The sequence below is a fragment of the Ceratotherium simum genome, chromosome 26 (genome assembly GCF_057802395.1).
Source record: "Ceratotherium simum simum isolate JZ-2026a chromosome 26, ASM5780239v1, whole genome shotgun sequence".
Classification (NCBI taxonomy): Eukaryota; Metazoa; Chordata; class Mammalia; order Perissodactyla; family Rhinocerotidae; genus Ceratotherium; species Ceratotherium simum.
The window spans coordinates 18,082,085-18,098,960 of NC_141925.1; the positions used below are offsets into that span (position 1 = coordinate 18,082,085).

A 16,876-nucleotide genomic window follows, 5' to 3' on the forward strand; every position below is an offset into this window, starting at 1 on the left:
CTTGTGCTGGGAACCTCCCCTTTTCTAAAAGTGAAGGTTAGCTGAGTTAGTTAGCCTAAGAGAAAATGGTGCACTTAAAGCAATCAACGGCGGGGGATCTGGGGTGGGGGTCGGGGTGGAAGTGGGAGGGAGGTCGGGATAAGAGACTCCAGATGGGGACAGAATTGAAAGGAACATTTTTTTTAATAACTATCTCCTTTCATCTGAGATCTCCTAGCCGCAGGCAATAATATAAGAAAAAAGAGAGCCCCGCCATCGTTTGCCCCCATCTTCCCTGTCTCCTCTTTCTCAGGCAGGACGACGGAAACAGCAAATAGCGGGGTTGGTGGGGGAGGTGGAAGGGCGAGGCCAAAGCCCTTTGCAAGGAACGTGACTCCAGCTAACAACAGGAATTGCAAAAGTGGACCCAAGAATACTAACTCCCGATCCACCACCTCAACTCCAGCCCTGGGGAACCCGTGGCTGGAGGGGACCCAGCTCGCCCACCTCCGGAGATGGGGGTGGACCGAGACTGGCGTTGCTCCGCCCCCGAGCTGGGCGGTGACCCGGAGGCGGCCCCGCAGCGCCGCGCGCTCTGATATAGGGCGCAGCCCGGGGAACGCGGATCGTTGTGTCCCCGCTGAGGTTAGAAGGCAGGTGGAGAGATGAGCCGGGCGCCTGCGTTCCTCAGCGCGGCCGAGGTGCAGGACCACCTCCGCAGCTCCAGCCTCCTCATCCCGCCTCTGGAGGCAGCTCTGGCCAACTTTTCCAGCGGCCCCGATGGAGGGGTCATGCAGCCGGTGCGCACCGTGGTGCCAGTGGCCAAGCACAGGGGGTGAGTGAGGAAGGCCAGGGCCAGGGGCTGGAGAAACCGGAAAGGAGGAAGAGGAGGGGCGCGAAGGGAAGCAGCGGGGGGCGGGGTGAAAGCAAGGGGAGGCTTTGCTAATCACTGCTAATGACAGCTGCCACTTATGTGTGCGCTGCCCACTGGGCCAAGTGGGCGCTTTACGGGACTTACCTTGTTTAATAGGTAGGTATTGATGCCACTCTTTTACCGACGGGAAAACTGAGACTCAGAGGGGTGACGTCACTTACCCAATGTTACACAGAGAACTGGGGTGGCTTTTCTCATCCAGAGCCGGACTCCTGAACGTACTCTGCGTACTGCCTAAGGGAAGGGCAGAGGAATGGGGGGAAGGGAGAGGGCCAGTAGGGCAGTGACAGAGGAAAGAACTTGGGGGCTTGATAAACACCCCAGCGTTGTTGGGAAGGAGTTGAAGCTGCTCCCTCTCTCCTTGTAGCTTCCTGGGGGTCATGCCGGCCTACAGTGCAGCAGAGGACGCCCTGACCACCAAGTTGGTCACCTTCTATGAGGGCCACAGCAGCACCTCCACTGTCCCCTCACACCAGGCCACTGTGCTACTCTTTGAGCCCAGCAATGGCTCCCTTCTGGCGGTGAGCAACTCCCTGCCCTGGGGTGGAGCGGGGTCCCTGGGCCCAGAGCTAGACTCGGAAGTTAGTTCTCCATGAGCCCCTGGGGGAGTTTTGGTTGTGACCACACATACTCCTCTATAAGCAGCTGGATACCAGCAATGGTGAAGATTGTCTGTGATGGTGTATCTGTTTCTAGGACTGCCTAAGGATGCATAACCCAGCACCAGAGCCCACTGCTGCTTCAAGTGTGTGACATTGTGGAAGTAATAATCTCATCATTCTTGTATATATTCTTGTCCTATACCAGTTACTCCAAATATACAGCTTGAGCAAACCCAGTAGCCAAGGAAACGTTTATTTAGTGAATCTCTGCAACGTGGAAGAGAAGAGTGTTCCGTAATCCCTGGGAGTCTTTTCTGAGGGGTACACAGTGATCTGTTTTAACATCTAATAATAGTGACAAAAATTAGCAGTAGCCCACATTTATTCAGCCCTCTTTATGTGTCAGGCCCTGTTCTAAACACTTCACATGTATTAACTCTCTTAATCTTAGAACTACTCTATGAGGTAAGTAATGCTATTACCCCCATTTTGCAGATGAGGAAACTGAGTCGTAGAGCAACTATACCCAGCTTACCCAGATTTACATAGCTGATAAATGGCATGGCTGCGCTTCAGACCTACTCAGTGTAAGTCCAGGGCCTATACTCTCTTAAAACAAGCTCTGCTGCCTTTCTACCTGCCACTTACTGAGTGCTTATCGTGTGCCAGGCAGGAGAAATTGATCTCATTCAATCCTGACAACATTCCTCTGTGGGAGTTTTTATTACACCTCTCTCCTCCCAATTTCTAGGCCTGTCTGAGCTTGTACTGTTAACTGCTGTGCTCTGTGCCCTCCAAGCTGCCTCTGAGACCAGGCCATGGAGATGTCATCAGGGACAATCTCTAATTCTACCCAAACCTCCCTGGATCCTTAGATCCTCCTTCTCCCCTGAATTTCTGGCTCTCCAGGGAAGCTGGCTGTTTGTTACACCTCTGGGAAGAGTATCTAGCTCTTCCCAACCTACATTCATCCAATGGAGATGCCATCCATGATACCTACCAGCAGTGATTCCCCAGGAAAGTGGGACCAGCTCAGGCTTTGAAACTAAATGACAAGCCCTTAGATTCTTCCTGAATCTGCTCAGTAGCTAAGTGATTCACTTCCTCATCTATAAAATGAGAATACTGATTCTACCTGGTGAGGATCAACTGAGATGAATAACTTACAAATAGAGAAGAAGAGTGCAAAGGATGGTGGTTATTATTAGCCAAAAGTAATTCAGAATCACCAGGGGGCTTTTAAAAACAAGGATGGCTGGGTCCCACCCCTAGAGGTTCAGATTCAGTTAATCTAAAGGTCATGTCTGGACATCTGTATCTTTACAAAGCTCCCCACATGTAAGGCAGGAGTTGGAAGCCACTGAAGAATAGTTTTAGGGCCCTTGCACAGATGTCAGATGGCTTACTCTTATTCCTCAAGTTCCTCTTGAAGTTGGTGTTTTGAGAATCCCAGGGCAAGAAAAGAAAATAGGCAGTCCTTGAGGGCTCACTATGTGCTAGATGTTTTCATGTATGCCAATGCAGTTAATCCTCACGAAACCCCTCTAAATGGTTGGCATTATCTTTGTTTTCACAAGTGAGGAAGCCAGTGCTTAGAGATTAAGATATTTGTTCAAAGGTGCATTTCTGGTAGATGGAAGAATTGGATCCAGGTCTGACACACTCTTTGTAGGATACTATAATGCTTCATAGGGCTCCTCTTTTAGAGCTGCTTCTCTCTGCCTACGTAGTGGGTAAGGGTGCCCCTGTTTACTGTCTGTCCTTTCCTCCAGGTCATGGATGGAAATGTCATAACTGCAAAGAGAACAGCTGCAGTATCTGCCATCGCCACCAAGGTAAGACCAGTGCCTGGCTGTGCTATCAAGGTGAGTCGGTGGGTGGGGTTGGATGTCTCAAGCTTGAAAGCCTAAGGAAATGAGGAACTTATTTTGGTTTTCCATTGGACATAGCTGGAGCCACGTACCAGATATGGGATGTCAGGTGAGCACAGTGATTCACGAAATTATTAGCTACCATTTAATGAGCACAACCAGATTCCAGGTCCCTTCCATGCATTATTCCTGATCTTCACATCAACCTTGCAAAATAGATATGATTATCTCCATTTGCCACATATAGGGAATCTGGCTCAGAGAGGTTATGTGAGTTGCTCAGGATCACTAAGTGGCAGAGCAAGAATTTAAGACGTGACCTCTCCCCCTCCCAGGACTGCTTTCCTGCCCTTGTATGACACTGCTCCTGGTAGATCAGTGTGGTTGCCCCATAGGGCAGAGCCAGTACTGCATAAGAAGCAGAGGGGGAGCTGAACAGATCCGAGCCAGACTCATGTATTCATTCAGCCAGTATTGAATGAGATCCTACCACATGTCGGGCACGGTTCTAAATGCTGGGCATATGGCAGTGAACAAGACAGAGAGTGGCACACACAGGGGAGGTTAGACAATAAACAAAATAAAAACTAAAACACATAGTAAGATTTGCTAAAAAATAATTAACCATCAACAACAAGTCTCTTTTGAGTTTAATAATACACTAGGGTTTGCTAAAACAACAACAACATAAAACACATAGTATGTTAGAAGGCTGGAAATAAAGCTAACTCGAGAGTATTGGGGAAGGGTGACATTTTAAATTATCCAGGAAAGATCTCACTGAGAAGGTGACATTTGAGTAAAAACTGAAGGAAGTGAATGAGCGAACCATGCAGAAATGGGAGGAGGGGAGGACCTCTCTGGGCAGAAGGTAAAGCAAGTGATGGGGGTGAAGATGTCCCTAAGCTGTGTCGGGGTACAAGAAAAACAGTATTTTTAGAGGTTAGAGTTAAGAAGAGGAGGCTTTGAAAACTGGGTGTCTGTGGGAATGATTGGACACTGGAATCTTTCCCATTAAATGGAGAAGCACAAGGTCTGGGACTGCTGGTTTATGAGGCCTGAATACAAAGAAAATGTGGGACCTGGGAGAGGGTTGGAGCAGCAAAGACCAGGTGTTCAGACCGTAAGTGTGTTAAGGTCTTCTAAGCATATGATGGGGAGGGAAGAATGAGAGGATTAGTCTGGTAATTATATAGGAAGGGAGTAGAATACAGTACACACCTCGTTGAACTGGTTTTTTAAATTACATGCAGGCCCAACTCAGACTGGATTAATTGAGGGGCTCCTTGAGATATGTTTGCTGGTAACTTAGGAACAGAATGACTCTGACAATACTGCCTTCCATTTGTAAAGGACTTTGGTGGTTTTCAAAATAATTCCCAACCTATTGTCTCGACTTCCTTTGGGTTTCTGTGAAGAAGGCGGAACAAGTATCATTGGCCTCACTTTGCTCAGAAGGAAATGGAGACTAGGGTTTCCTGAAGTCACCTAACCCAGGTAGCTGTGGGTCTTGTCCCAGATCGGTAGTTTCCACTCCAAGTTATGCAGCAGCATCACCTGGGGGGTATTTTAAAAATTCAGCTTCCCAAAACCGCTGAATCAAAATGGCTGAGGGTGGGGACCCAGAAACTAGTTTTTTTAATAGTCTCTGGTTCAGTCTGATGATCAGCTAGGTTTGGGGACCAAACTGTTGTAGACCCAGCTCTCAGTTACACCGTGCTTTGTCGCACTGATAAAAGTCTGCACTGTCAAGAGAGTGGAGAATCATTGGGTTGATGCTTCTGAGTTTAGGCTGAAACCTCACAGCTTTGTTCCCAGAGGCTCAGATGGGTTATTTCTATAAGGAACAACGGATCTATTTTACTTTTTTCCCCATAAGAGTAGAATGCTTTCCTTTTCCACCACTTCTTTTTCAGTTAGGGCTTTTGGGAGGAGGATGAGAAATACAGAAAGTTCTCGGGTCTGATGGACACTATAACTTCTTTGCATTTGGGTTACATATAACCTTAGTTGGGGACTCTGACATGCTTTCTCAAGATGGCAATATGTATCAGGGTTTATCTCTGACATGCATTTTTTCAACAAATATTTGAGTGCCCACCAGGCGCCAGGCCCCATGCTCAGCATGAGTCATAGAATGGTGAGCAAAATAGATACAGTGCCTGCCACCATGGAGCACAGAGTCCACTTGAGGAGACAGATATTAATCCAAAGATCATACCAATAAATGTGAAACTACAACTCTGACAAATACATTGAATGAAAGGGGTGAAGTGCTATGAGAGTTAAAATGGGGGGTCTTGATCTAGTGGGGAGATTTGGGAAGATTTTTCCTGTGTAATGGCTATCTGAGCTGAGATTTGAAGAATAATCAGAGTTACTTGTGAGGCGCAGAGGGGAAAGTATTCCAGGCAGAGGAAAGAACCTGTGCAAAGGCCCTGTAGTTGACAGAGGCACATGTGCTTGAGGAACTGTAAGGAGGCCGGTGTGGCTGGAGGACAGGAAGCACAGGGGAGCGTGAGAGGGCGCTGAAGAGATGGGAGTGCCAGACCACACAAGGCCTTAGCAAATGTCAATGAAACACAGACTTTCAAACTCTTTGTTTCAGTGAGAAACCTATCAGATTCATATGCACGTTTTCAATTATCTGCATGCTTTTGGGAAAAGAACGAAGTGCCATTAATCCTGTTATGAGTCTTATAAACGTTATACCATTTAGGAAAAGAGATGTCAGGTATAACATTATTACCAGGGCAACAAATTATCAAGTAAGACAACCAATGAGAATTGGTTGAAGGTTGAGATTTAGTTCCAGAGGTTGAAGGTTACTTTTACAGGACACTGCAACAGTTTCTGAAGCCCAAGTGTACTTCCAAGAATAGAGTCATATTAACTGCGAACAGGAAAAAAAATTGTTTTAGTTAAGGAAAAATCACCTAATTCTCCTTATTGGACAAGAGCATAAGATTGCTAGTTTTGTGGATACTGTCATTTTGAAAACTTTTTAAATCAGCTTCTTTGAACTATATTTTATGGCGCAAAATGGTCTCTCTCCCTCTGCAGCTATAGGAGAAATGAACATCTGCTAATATTTCTGAGACTCCTTTTTGCTAGGAATTAACAATTAAGAAGACTTTCACTTTTAAGATTATACTCCAGAATTTCAATAATTAGCACTGTAAGAAAAAACAGACCCAAGGAACTCAAATTTTACTAAATGAAATAGAGAAAAGGCAGAAGAGGGTCTTATTTAATACACATAGTTTGAGGGGCAAGAGATGTCCTTCCTCCATCCCAGTTCTCAACCACGGACAATTTTACCACCTGCCCCAGGGCCATTTAGCAATGTCTGGAGACATTTTTGGTTGTCACAACTGCAAGTGTGGGGGGTGTTAATGGATAGAGGCCAGGGATGCTGCTAAACATCCTCTAATGCACAGGACAGCCCACCCCTCCCACCACCACCCTTCCACTCCCCAGCCACTGCCAACAAAGAATTATCCAGCCCAAATGTCAGTAGTTCCAAGTTGAGAAACGCTGCTCTATTTCTTATAGGTAATAGTAGATGTGTGCCAATTCTGTGCAAATAAAACTGTCTCTGTCCTCATGGGGCCTACAGACCAGTACAAGAAAATAAATCTGTAAATAAGTAAGTGCTATGAAGTGGTGAATTCTATCAGGGAGGTCAAAAAGACTTCACTGGAAGGGTGTCACATGACATGAGTTGATCGTAGAACCCCACTTCCAAACACAGACACACATACACCCTTAGCAGGTGCCACGAGTTCCAGCTCAACGTTCCTCTTTAAAAGAAGACAGAGGCTGAGAAACAATCAACAGAGTGTGGGCTCAGCAAACATAGCTGAGAACCCTGCATCACAAGGCTCATGGATTCCAGGTGGCTCTTAGTAGCAACTCAGGGCTCTGAGAAGTGGGTGTTGCTTATCATGTCCCTGAGATGGGGTAGCATGGGAGAAAGAATGTGGGCTTTGGAGAATAAAAGATGTGGTTTTAGAACCCCGCTGTGCCATTTAATAATTGTGGGACCCTGTGCAAGCTACTTAACCTGTCTGGACCTCAATTTCTTAATCTGTAGGAGGAGGATAACAATAAGAGTATCTGGCTCATAGGGTCATTGTCTGGATTAAATGAAATCATGTGGGTTAAGCATTGGCATACATTAAGTGCTCAGTGAAGGCTCATTCCTTCCCTCCCCATTCTATGGAGGGGAAACAAACACAAAATGACAACTTCTTGATTGCCTGAGAGGTTTTTTTAAAATATATTTGTCATATAACATTGTGTAAATTTAAGGGGTATAACATGTTTATTTAGTACATTTATATATTGTAATATGTTCGACATTGTAGCGATAACTAGCACTTCCTTTTTAGTGGTTGGGATGATTAAGTTCTAGTCTCTTAGCTAGTTTGATGATTATAATACAATATTGTTGTCTGTATTTGCTATACTGTGCATTAGATCTCTAGGGCTTAATCTGAAAAAGCCAAACTCTTAAAAACAGAGAGTAAAATGGTGGTTACCAGGGGGTGGGGGTGAGAGGATAGGACATATGTTACCCCAGAGTTCTTAAGGGAGCTGAAGATAGGACAGAAGTCACCTCATACTCAAACTATATTTGTTCTTTACCTTGCTGCTAGTGTCTCCTTTGACCTTTTCCATCTCATTTCTCTCAAATAGTTTTTGAAAGCGCCCAGCAGTGAAGTGTTATGCATCCTTGGGGCTGGGGTCCAGGCCTACAGCCATTATGAGGTCTTCACAGAGCAGTTCTGCTTTAAGGAGGTAAGTCGAGGGAGGGTTGGGGGAGATGGGGGGAGCAAATGGCCATGACCTTTGTCTATACGCCTTCACTGCAATGTGGGTTATGCTGAAAGAGTTAGGTGGAGAGTCCTGTCTAGACCATTCTTATAATGACTTGCCCAGAAGCCCCGTTGAAGGTAAAGAGTTGGGGGAAGGCCTGAATCACCTCTTTCCAGTTTCTCAATTCACAGGGTTCGCCTGAGGTTGCAGCGAGGCAGCTACGTTAGTTAAAGGATTATATTATATTCATTAGCATCGTGCATCACTTAACAACGGGGATATGTTCTGAGAAATGCGTCGTTAGCCGATTTCGTTGTTATGCGAACATCATAGAGTGTACTTACACAAACCTAGATGGTATAGCCTACTATACACCTAGGCTATATGGTACTAATCTTATGGGACCACCATCTTATATGTGGTCCATCCTTGACTAAAACGTTGTTATGCGGGTCACGACTGTATATACATTCAGTTGTCCTTTGGGCCTTTCTCTGTGCTTCTCTTAGGAGAATTCGGGAGTCTTTAAGTATTCAGGGTTATGGATCCAGGAACTGGGAATGAGACCTAGAGGGCAGGAGGCCACAGCATCCCCTTCTGCAGCCTATATGTTGGTCCACCTTTACCCCATCATGGCTCACACTTCCTACTGGGAATATTTGATGCTACTTTTTATTTTATTTTTTTGTACTTGTATGAAAGGAGTGGGGCAGATTTAAAGTATCATTTTTTATTATAAAAATAATACCTCTGCTTTAGGAAATGTGGATTATAAGGAAGAAAAGAAGAGAAAAATTCCCCTTTATCTGTTTTCAAAGACAAGCAGTTAACATTTTCCAGTCTTCTCTCATCAGCTTTGTATAACATAGTTTTTAATCATGTTAGATATACGCAGTTGTGTATCCTGTCTTTTCATTGAATGTTCTAACACCATCACTTTTCCAGATTACCTACTTTTTGCATAGTATTTGCATAATTTTCTATCAAGAAGGGTGGTATGGTTAACCATTCTCTTATGACTCAGCATGCTGTATTGTTTTTCACCTTGGTTGTAGAATTTACTTAGACATAACATTTATTTCTATTTTGTTATATTTCCTTAAGAGAGATCATTTAGGCCTTATTTTCAGTTGAAGGCTGACAACCCCCACCCCAGACATCGAAATCTGTTCAGCAAGCTGGCAAGTGTCCACCTCCTGGTGATGCCAATAACCTCCCCCTCTACCCTCCAGCACCTTCCAGAATTCTAATTGTAGCTACTACTCTTGGCCTTTTCATCTGCTGCACCATTCACTCCTCAGACCCTTCCCATCTTTCATTCCCTACACACCCATTAGAGACGTAGTTATCCTGTGCACAGCACTGCCGTAGATAATCCCGTTTGGGAATCCCACACCTGCTATGACTCCTTTACAGAGTCTCAAACATAAAGTGTGAATTTGTTGCTGACTTTGCCCAGTTGTCATTCACATTTTACAGACATGAAAACTTAGGCTGAATGAGGTTAAGTAACTCCAGGAGCAGTAAGAGGTAAAGCGGGGATTGATTCCAAGCCTGCCTAGCTCCAGAACTTGCTCTGGTAATCATCAAGCTATATTATATATATATTAAGCACTATATATATATTATGCTACTGGGGCTATATGTCCCAAGCTAGAACTGAAAACCTTCCCCCCTTCTTTATAAGGGGAAAGGGGTAGAGAAAGGTCATTTTCAAATATCTGGCCAGGTGTCTGCCCAGATTAACGCTGTACCCTTGATCAAGTGCTCATTCTCCCTAGGGAATGATTTAAATAACCACAGCCCTTACCCCAAAGTGGTTCAACTTTCCCTCGGCACCCCAGGGCTTGATATAACATAAACAGCCAAACAGTCATGGCACCAATGTCCTCTTGTTACCCTCAATGAAGGTGAGGATATGGAATCGCACCAAGCAAAAAGCGGAGAAGTTTGCGGACACAGTGCAAGGAGAGGTACAGGTCTGTTCATCGGTCCAGGAGGCTGTGACAGGTGCAGATGTGATCATCACAGTCACCATGGCGACAGAGCCCATTTTATGTGGTGAATGGGTGAAGCCAGGGGCTCACATCAATGGTAAGCACAGTGGCTCCATGAGCCATGGGTAGGTGGAGGCCAGACTCGTCTCTAGGCTGGACCAAAGGGCCGCATCTGCAGAGCTGTTTCACTCGTGCAAAATGCCTGAGCTTTTTAAGGGCCTCGGAAACATGTGAGTCCTGAAAAACAATATTCACTCCAAAATATGAAACAAAAATAGCAAACTTGAAACTAATAAATTTAATTAAGGTGCTGTGTAATGTAACATTACGGCAAATGGTCAGTCACAGCTCAGTTCTTAAATGTAGTGAAGTTTAAATTACAAAAGCCAAATGACTTATTTATTCTTAACATTTAGAATTATGAAAAAATCTTTTTTTTTAATTGCAGCACAAAAGACATTTAATGTGACATGTGGATGCTTTTTAATAGCAATAGTGATGGGATGGGACTCTAAACATAAGAGTTCCTGGGGCCTCTGAAGATCCTCAAATGGCCCTGGGGTTTATAGCAAGAGCGGGTCTATACTGAATACTTACTATTGCAGGTGTTGTTCTAAATTTTTTATATGTATTATGTTATCTAATCCTTACATTCCTTTTGAGGTCGGGGCTATTATTATCATGACCCTCATTTTATGGGTGAGTAAACCAAGGCAAGGAGAGATTGAGTAACTTGCCCAAAGTCAGAGGTTCTTAGTGGCAGAGCTGGGACTTGAACTGAGGCAATCTATCCTCAGAGCCTAAGCTCTTAAATAATACTCCATATTATCTTTCAATAAGAAGACTAGATTCTGGTGAGCGAGCAGGCGAAAACTAGAGGATTTAAACATGTTATCAGTACCCCATGTTTTAATGACAAGCACATGGTGTGAACTCAAAAGCTAAGATGTCTGCACACATTGGCAGATGAGCAGGCAAGAGCCAAGTACCATGATGATGCATTCATTCACAAATTTATGTTGAATCCCTACTATGTGCCAGCCACTGTTCTAGATACTGGGGATTCCACAATAAACCAGCACTCAAGGTCACTGCTCTCCTGGTGCTTACATTCTACTGAGAGGAGATAGATGAGGAACAAGTAAACAAATAGATGAACTAGATAGTTCTAGCTAAGGATAAGTTCTGTGAAGGACACAAAACGTGGCATGTTTGAGGAATGGGCCAAAGCAAATTGAAGGTCTCAGCCTTTGTGGGACTGGTGTTATGATGTGAGTTTAGGGGGTAGGTAAGAGGTATGGCTTAGCTGGTAGGTAAGAGATGGGTCAGAGCTGGCTTTATGGACCATTTCAGGAAGGACTTGGGAAATTAAGAGAAACCAGTTCTTGGTGAAATAGACAAGAGCTGAATATTCAATAAGACTGATTTTTTTTTTTTCCCAGCTTAAAACAGCATGTATTTATTATCTCAGTTTCTGTGGCTCAGGAGTCTGAGCCTGGGTTAGCTGGGTCCTCTGCTCACACAAGGACGAAATCAAGGTGTTATCCAGGCTACAGTCTCATCTAGAGTCCTCTTCCAGGCTCACGTGGTTGTGGCAGGTTCTTTACATTGTAGGACAAAGGTGCCCATTTCCTTGGGGCCACTCTCAGCTCCTAGAGGCTGCCCACATTCCTTGTCACGTGGACACTCCATCTTGAAAGCCAGTAACAGAGAATCTCCCTCACATTGGATCCCTCTCACACTTTGAATCTCTCTCCCAGAAGGGCTGGCTTGATTTTAAGTCAAGGCATCTCTTATATTTCCCTAGCCTAAAGACAAAACTGGTTTATGTGTTCACAGAGGCACAAATATACTTAAGAAAAGTATGTTACAAGTGCAGTTGACGGGGAAACACCAACAGATTTTTCCTTCTTTACAGCTTGGCTAAGAGATAGGCTCAATTCCAATCTCCCCTGCACTCTCCTTCTCCTGCGTCCATCCGCCACCAGCCACTGTCTGACCCTCACCCATTCCAGCCCCACTGAAGCAAGGCCAGAGCCCAGTCTGAGTCAGGCCCCGCCATTTGCTGCCTGGCCCACCTCCATCTGCCCACGTGGCGTCACACAGCCCTTTGAGAACTCACCCTGCTCAGAAGAACTGGAGGAACAAGTGCAATGAGAAGAGGTGGCTTGAGAAGCTAGAGTTTTTTCCACCAGCTTATGATTTACTTACGAGCTTCATTAGTGCTTTTGTTCTGTAGAACTCCCCACACAAACAACCTTCAAGATGGGCATTTTTACACCACTTTCTTTGAAAATTAGAGTGAGGGAGAACAGCAGGAGAGGGAACAAGTAGAGAAAACTGGACAGCAGCATGAGAAGGCATATAAATGCTGCCTTATGTTGGTATCAGGCTTTATAGCAGCTTCCAAAGACCGCTGGCCGTGGGCTGGATCCAGCCAGCAGATATGTTTTGTTTGGACCATAGAGTGTTCTTAAAACAAGAAATAACACATGCAAATAGATTTCCTGCTTCTTTTTTTTTTTTTTTAAAATGGGAATATCTAACAGTGGACCTGCATTCTCACATGGCAATAATTAGCTGGAGCTGAACAATGTCCTTTTTAGAAGGGCCTGGTTTCTTCTGTGTACCTCAGTCTCCATCATTTCCAATCCAGTCCCTCTGACCAGCTTTGCTCATTTTCATGACCTGCCTGGCCCTGCAGGCATTTGGTTGCAGCCTCTGCGTTATCCTACATGCTGGTGCCAGGAGACATGATTCCTTGGATTCACTGTTACAGTTCTGGACTCTGTAGAGGATGTGAAACCTCAGTGTTAGGATGGAGCCAATTTTCTTTTTATTGTGTTTTCTCCATGACCCTGACACTTGGCTTTTTTGTCATGAGTTAAGAGAGAAGTGGTTGGGGGTGAGGAATGGGAATGATTGAAGAGCAAGCAGACAGACAGAAGACAGAGGAGTGTGGGGTATGAATAAACTGCAAGTGATATCTCTGTTTGAGGTTTTTGTAGGGAAGTCACTGCTCCCGATAAGTGGAAGAGGCACAAAAGGCATGGCGCTCTCCCAGACCTAGATGCACTTATTAGGTACATAACTTTGGCAAGCACCTTCACTTTCATTTCTTTGAGCCTCAGTTTGTGCATCTCATCAATGGGAATCAGATATGAAGTGTACTTGTGAAGACTATAAATAGTATATGTGAAACATACCACAGAGAGTAGGCACCCGGTAAATGAATGCTAAGTCGCCTCAAAATCTTTTAGGAATGAGATGGGATATGAAATGGAAAGGAAAAAGTGGTAGGTATTATTCTTATTAGTGAATATTCAGTCTTGCTGATTGGGAAGGGGTTGGCCTGGGGAAATGAGGCATTCCAAATCTGAATGTTCCCATGTGTCCTCTGTCCCCTTCTTTTCCTCACCCTTCTTCCATTCTTTGGCGCATTTAGCATCCCTTGCGACTGTTTCTGGGCTCAGGGTCTGTTTTGCTGTCTTTTAGCCATCGGAGCGAGCAGACCCGACTGGAGAGAGCTGGATGATGAGCTCATGAAACAAGCGGTGCTGTACGTGGATTCCCAGGAGGCTGCCCTGAAAGAGTCTGGAGATGTCCTCTTGTCAGGGGTGAGCCTCTTCTCCTGGTGGGCTGCTGCCCAGCTGGCCTCCTGGGGATCTCAGGGTTTCATTAACTTCCCCATCTATTTGGCCTACTCCAGACTTCGGTCACTCCCACCTCTTTGTGGGGTGACAGCTCCTAAACATCTCTCAGTCTTTTCTAATCCCCTTTCAGAATATTGTGGCTATTATGGTGATGACATGTGTTTTCCTTTGTCTGGAGGGAGAAGCTTGATGGATTCCATTGGACTGGGCTGTCCTATAAAGCAATGGGGTTGGGAGATGGGAGCCTGTTGCAGCCTGGAAACCTTCCCAATGTGGCCAACAAAGTAGGACTATGGTTGGCCACTTTCTGGCCTTCTTTTTCTTTTGTAATCAGGGCAAAGAAACAAGAAGGGGGCTGCCAAAAGGAATGTTCAGATAAGAACATGCCCATTTCCTCACCAAGACAGTGTCCTGGCAGGATATTCCCCTGTCCAGAAACTTGTATCTCTGCATTTGTGGTATCATAAAGGCAGATGCTGCCCAAACAGGATTCAAGGAGGAAGCATCCTCCCTGACATCACCCAGTTCACCAATGGTCTTTTTATCCAGTTTATCCCTTATCCAGTTAAGGGATGCCCTCCCTGACCTGGCTTCAGGACCTGGCCAGAGCAGACATTAGCTCTGTGGCCTGGGTCAGTGTGTGTTCATTTCACAGGCTGAGATCTTCGCTGAACTGGGAGAAGTGGTGAAGGGAGTGAAGCCAGCCCACTGTGAGAAGACCACGGTGTTCAAGTCTCTGGGTAAGGGCCATTGCTCCCAGGGCACAAATCTAACCAGAGCACAAGGCAGGTTTACCCATTGGTAGGAAGAGGAATGAGTCACCAGGCTCCGTAGCTGAATCATTGTGAAATCCATCATTTGGGTCAATTATTTACTTGTCTTAGCATAGTGGGTAAGCCCATGAACTCTGGAACTAGGCAGTCCTGGGGTGGGTTCCTTTCTCTGCCACTCCCTGGGCATGCGTTTTTGGGCAAATGACCTCACCTCTCTGAGCCACGGTTTCTTCTCTACCTGTTACCTTGAGTTTTTATAAGAATTAAGTGAGGTGTGTGTGTAAAACGATTTGCGCATAGCAAGTGTCAGCAGTAAATCATTTAGACTTAAATCTAAATGAAACTGAGAAGAAGATATCCTTCAGGGGTGGGGGGGGATAAAGATGTTAAAAGGCAGGGAGCTTAAGGGAAATGGCAGGGAAACCGAAGGTGAGAGACACCCAGACAGGAAGTACAGCCTGACACCTCTTTTTTCCATCCTTCCCTACCCCCGTTTGCTGATTTGAGGAGGGCTTCCGTGGGGAGCCCCACTACTACCTGAGTTGGTACAGGCAGAAGCCTAACAAAGTGTGGGCTCCTAGTGGCTGGTCTGCCCCTCAGCCCAGCTATCCCACCTCACCAGATGTAAGAACATGGACACAACGAGCTGATATTGGTAACAGAGCTGATATTCAGCTAATACTCCTAAAATACTGAAATACTCCGAAACTGGTGGGTAAACTGAGCCCCTCAAGAATGTCCTCTGTTCTTCTCTAAAGATCTTCCATATTTCTTATGATCAAGCACCAAAGCTTTAATGCTTGGCAGAGCATTAGGAATGCTCCAGCCACCCGGCACCCATACCAATCACTCAGTATCCATGACTTGCTGGCTGTTAAATATTTTTAAAATCTCTCATGCACGGGAAGACAGGCAAAGGCAGTATAAACTTTACCTAGAGCCTGGTTCAAGGACATCACACTGATTCAGTTATATCTGGAAGTTTAAGAGTTTCTAGCAGGTCAGAGGTCAGCCGACCCCCTGCAGGAGACAGACCACTGCAGAAACCTGCTCTACCCTTTGGAGCTGTTTTTGTTTTCTCACTTTTGGGGATTGGTTTATTGTCATATCCTTTCATCTAGCACATACATATTAAACAGCTATTATGTTATCATGCTCTGTAACTGGGTGCAGTGATAGCTACAAAATTAATAAAAACCAGCCCCCACGCTTTAAGAACATGTACCCATTAGAGGTTAAGTTATGTAACCAAAACTACAAGACAAAGGGGAGCTGCTAAAGGATGCAGGGTCTGGACTAGACCGGGGGTCAGCAAACTACAGCCTGTGGGCCAAACCCCGCCCACCAAATGTTTTTGTACAGCCCACAAGCTAGGAATGGTTTTTACATTTTCACATGATTGGAAAAAAGAAAAACAAAAAAATATTTTGTGACACATGGAAATTTTATGAAATTCAAACTTCATTGTCCATAAAGAAAATTTTATTGGACACAGCCAGGCTCATTTGTTTACCTATTGCCTATGGCTGCTTTTGCACTGCAATTGCAGAGCTGAGTAATTGCAACAGAGACCATATGGCCTGCAAAGCCTAAAATGTTTACCATCTGGCCCTTTACAGAAAGCTTTCTGACCCCTGAACTAAACTTTGAAGGATACTTAAAATTTGTTTGGTGGGCATGTCTTGCTTAGTATCATATTCCCTGCCTTGCCCTGCCCTTCGCAGATCCTCCAAGCCTGAGCTCTCCTCTGCTATCAGTCCATGAGGAGTATTAGCAGCACAGACAATGTATCAGGAAACTGCCAGCCAAGGGGCCTGGGCTGTTTCAGGAGAAGTTCTGACAAAGAGTGAACCAAATTTCTGTCCATTCCAGGAATGGCGGTAGAAGACCTGGTTGCAGCCAAGCTGGTGTATGATTCCTGGTCGTCTGGTAAATAAAATGAAGGAACTGTGCATTGAGGTGGATACTACAGCTCAAGGGATGTTGCCACCAATTGTCTCATAATTTCTAGATCAAATGAGGGAGCCCAGTGCCCAGTGAGCTATGTTTTGTGCTTATCATGTCTTACCCTGAATAATGAGATCCCCACTTATGTTTGTAGTTGGAAAGCAAAACTAGGTGGCCATTTCTTCTGTAACACCAGACTATACTAGCACTTTTTCCCCTTGTATTTCACTACTTCTGTAATTCCCTGAAATAAAGCATTTTCCAATTCTGCAGTTCTTCTTTGGTAACTTCTATCCCTC

The 16,876-nt window shown here is 45.1% G+C and overlaps 1 protein-coding gene across 1 annotated transcript; it reads left to right on the forward strand.

Moving 5' to 3' along the window:
* The first annotated feature begins 605 nt into the window (after nucleotides 1–605).
* On the forward strand, nucleotides 606–16,849 carry CRYM (crystallin mu). Its single transcript, XM_004442958.3, has 8 exons — nucleotides 606–814; nucleotides 1,281–1,434; nucleotides 3,288–3,350; nucleotides 8,088–8,189; nucleotides 10,118–10,301; nucleotides 13,700–13,821; nucleotides 14,513–14,597; nucleotides 16,503–16,849. Exons 1-8 carry the CDS (start codon nucleotides 645–647, stop codon nucleotides 16,565–16,567), a joined length of 945 nt encoding a protein of 314 aa, XP_004443015.2. The 5' UTR covers nucleotides 606–644; the 3' UTR covers nucleotides 16,568–16,849.
* Nucleotides 16,850–16,876: the final 27 nt, after the last annotated feature.

Excerpts from the sequence above, each read along its gene's own strand:
- CRYM (XM_004442958.3), top strand. The coding sequence starts at position 645 with ATGAGCCGGGCGCCTGCGTTCCTCAGCGCGGCCGAGGTGCAGGACCAC. Across the intron at positions 1,435-3,287 it reads GCAATGGCTCCCTTCTGGCG|GTCATGGATGGAAATGTCAT; the intron begins GTGAGCAACTCC and ends CCTTTCCTCCAG. Across the intron at positions 10,302-13,699 it reads GCCAGGGGCTCACATCAATG|CCATCGGAGCGAGCAGACCC; the intron begins GTAAGCACAGTG and ends GCTGTCTTTTAG.